The 3,341-nt window shown below is 40.8% G+C and overlaps 1 protein-coding gene across 1 annotated transcript; it reads left to right on the forward strand.

The window, feature by feature from the left end:
* Positions 1–1,213: 1,213 nt before the first annotated feature.
* On the forward strand, positions 1,214–2,533 carry LOC149080307 (uncharacterized protein F54H12.2-like). Its single transcript, XM_089238644.1, has one exon. The coding sequence runs from the start codon at positions 1,214–1,216 to the stop codon at positions 2,531–2,533; it is 1,320 nt and encodes a 439-aa protein (XP_089094770.1).
* Positions 2,534–3,341: the final 808 nt, after the last annotated feature.

The following is a 3,341-nucleotide window of genomic DNA, read 5'->3' on the forward strand; positions in this document are numbered from 1 at the left end:
AAGCGTATATAAGTGACAGTGTTTGCGCATTTATCAGTCATTCAACAAGATGTCGTTCTATGTAACACTCCCCAGCGACAGTTCAGGATCCTACTATCCTGAAAACACTATATCCCATTTTGTCACAAGACTGCCATTTCCAATAAGCTTGACTGGTGAATGGGAGTGTGCACTTTCGGAGATTGTTTATTCTCACACGTGGTACAACATAACCGAAAAAAATAATCTGTTCGGATTCGACCTGGGTGATGACAAACTACATGAAAGAAACGTTCCAGTCGGATATTACGAGACAGTTCCCGATCTCTTGAACGGTATGAAGATACCGGCTTTAAGAAACAAAATAGCGTTTAATTACAATGAAAACACGAGAAAAGTGAAAATAACTCTAAAAGATGGTGCGAAACTTTTGTTAAAAACTGGCATTGCGGAGCTGCTGGGATTTGAACCATTGCTGATCGAAGAAACTACCGAAAATCCTTACGTTGCTGACACAAACGTGTTTTTTCCAGTTTTGTACGTCTATTCAGATATCGTGCAGCCTCAGGTTGTGGGAGATGTGCAAGCTCCACTACTGAGAGTCGTTCGCGTGAAAGGAAAAGATAACGAGGTTATAAGCTCTCATTATGATAGACCTCACTATCTCCCTATTGCTCGAAAAGAATTCCAGACTATAGAGATAGAAATTCGAGACAGTTCGGGAAATCGATTCTGATTCTTCACTTCCGCATGAGACAACTCTTATAAAAACACCGGTCTTATCGACCTATTATCATTTACGAACTAGATACGAAAGATGAAGGTTCCATACCATTGTTGCACTGAACAGTTTGAAGACTACTATGTCCAACAAGCCGGCCAAGGCCTGCCGTATTATTCGGGCGTTGTAATGCAGAGAGGATATGGACTAGGAAACATATTCGGCAGTCTTTTTAGAGTAGCTTTACCTTTTCTAAAAAAAAGGAGCTAAAACTGTTGGCAAACAGATTTTACGCTCCGGCGCTGATATTGTTGATGACGTAATGAAAGGGGAAAACGTCAAAAAAGCAGCGAAAAGAAGAATGGGTGAAGCTGGAAAGATACTGACGGAGAAAGCAGTGGCCAAGACTCGGTCCATGTTTGGAGCGGGACATAAAAGGAAACGTAAGAAGGTGAAATGCATCATTTTAGCCAAACGACCCAGCGTGAACACACACGATATTTTCGATCCGTGATGGCTTTTCTCTTGAAGGATTCTCCTCAACTGGCAAAATCTGAACTCAACCTTTTCACTCTACCTGGAACACAGACTACCATAGAAAGTGGAAAATGGGTTACCTATTACCCAATTTCAAACGTCTCCGATGGTGGCCCACTGGAATTTAACATTGGCGGAAGTGGTGACGAGTATCTGGATCTCTCTCAAACGTTAATTCATGTGAGAGCTAAGGTCGTGAAAGGCGATGGAACTTTTCTGGATAAAGAGAGTAAAGTCGTCCCTGTGAACCTATTCTTGCAATCCATGTTTTCCCAAGTTGATGTTTCCCTGAATGACCGTCTGATATCATCTTCCAGTAACACGTACCCCTACCGAGCTATGATAGAAAAACTCCTGAATCACGGAAACGAAAGCAAAACCAGCCAACTGACTACAGAACTCTTTTACAAAGACACTGCCGGAAAAATGAGCGATGTGGACCCGAAGTCAGAGGATCCCAACGAAGGTCTAATACAACGAGCAGCGTTCATCGAAGAAAGTAAGACCGTCGACATGATGGGTACTATTCACGGAGATATATTTTGTCAACAGCGGCTCCTACTGAATCTTGTCTCTCTAAGAATAAAAATAATACGTAGCAAGTCAGAATTCTGTCTCCTTTCACCAGACAAAGATGCAAACTTCAAAGTCATTCTCCGTGACGCCTGTTTATACATAAGACATGTCAAAGTGTCTCCTGGTGTGCTTGTGGGACATGCGAAAGCTCTGAGCCATACTCCAGCCAAGTATCCGATAGACAGAGTAATATGTAAAGTTTACTCGCTACATCAGGGTAGCATGTCGTGGGTTCAAGACAGTGTCGTCGTTGGACAATTACCCAAGAGAGTGGTAGTCGCTTTAGTAGACAACGACGCTTTTTCGGGATCGTATAGCAAATCGCCGTTCGAGTTTAAACATTACGATCTTAACTTCATAGCCGCATATACTGACGGACAGCCAGTACCTTTCAAGCCTCTAGAGTCCCAATATGGTCAAGGATTATATGTCAGAGCGTATCATAGTTTGTTTTTAGGGACTGAAAAAGCCTGTCAAGACAGGGGTATAGACATCTCTCGAAGTGAGTTCCCATTGGGGTACGCTATCTACGCCTTTGATCTCAGCGCCGATCTCTGCCAAGGTGATAATTTCAATCTGATCAGGCACGGCAACCTACGACTGGAAACAAAGTTTAAAGCCCCGCTTGTCCAACCAGTCTCTGTCATTGTCTACCTGGAGTTCGACAACGTCGTAGAAATAAATCAGGCACGAAACATCCTCCATGATTTCAGCAGTTAAAATATGTATTCGTCTCAAATAAAAACAATTTTAGAGCGGGAACCACCATATTTCATCGGCGTGTTTCCATGTGACATGTTGCCTGTGCATATTCAAACTTATCCGGCGTCTTTAGTTGTGAACGCAGATAAGCATACAGAACCTGGTTCTCACTGGATGGCAATCAACATTCCGGATAAGAACACCTTGGAATATTTCGATTCTTACGGACAGAAACCAGAGACTTACGGAAAAGAAATTGCATCATTTACAAGAAGATATAAAAACATTTTATGGAACTGGACTCCTCTACAATCACCTACCTCCAATGTATGTGGACAGTATGCTGTGTTCTTCGTGATACAGAGAAGTAGAAATGTAAGTTTAGAAAGTATTGTTAAGAAACTAAACAGAAAAGGAAATGATTTTGCTGTTTATCAGTATGTGAAAAAACATTTTGCTGTACGAATGTTTTTCAAAAAGTAATAAAGAGATTTTGCCGATACATTGTGTTGTCTTATATTTCTGTCGTTTGAAGTTTTTTTATTAAAATGTTATATGAATAATCTTCACGCATAGTAAAATGAGACACAACAAGTTCATTCAGTTCAAATATTTATTCATATCAAGATATCGATTGCATGCTCGATACGTTTATACATCTGTCTGGAATTTAAATTTATTCCTTTTATCGTCGGTGTGTTATTGACAAAAACACGAATATCATAAATTGTATTACATCTCGTGAAATAAACACCATCACCAAGAGATTCGGAACGGGAACAATTTCCTCTAAATTTAAAGCTTGGGTCGTCGTACGCAGTCAATG

The sequence above is a fragment of the Pholcus phalangioides genome, unplaced genomic scaffold (genome assembly GCF_987345545.1).
Source record: "Pholcus phalangioides strain wild (caught in Gottingen) unplaced genomic scaffold, Ppha-v1.0 ptg000011l_1, whole genome shotgun sequence".
In the NCBI taxonomy this organism is placed as follows: domain Eukaryota; kingdom Metazoa; phylum Arthropoda; class Arachnida; order Araneae; family Pholcidae; genus Pholcus; species Pholcus phalangioides.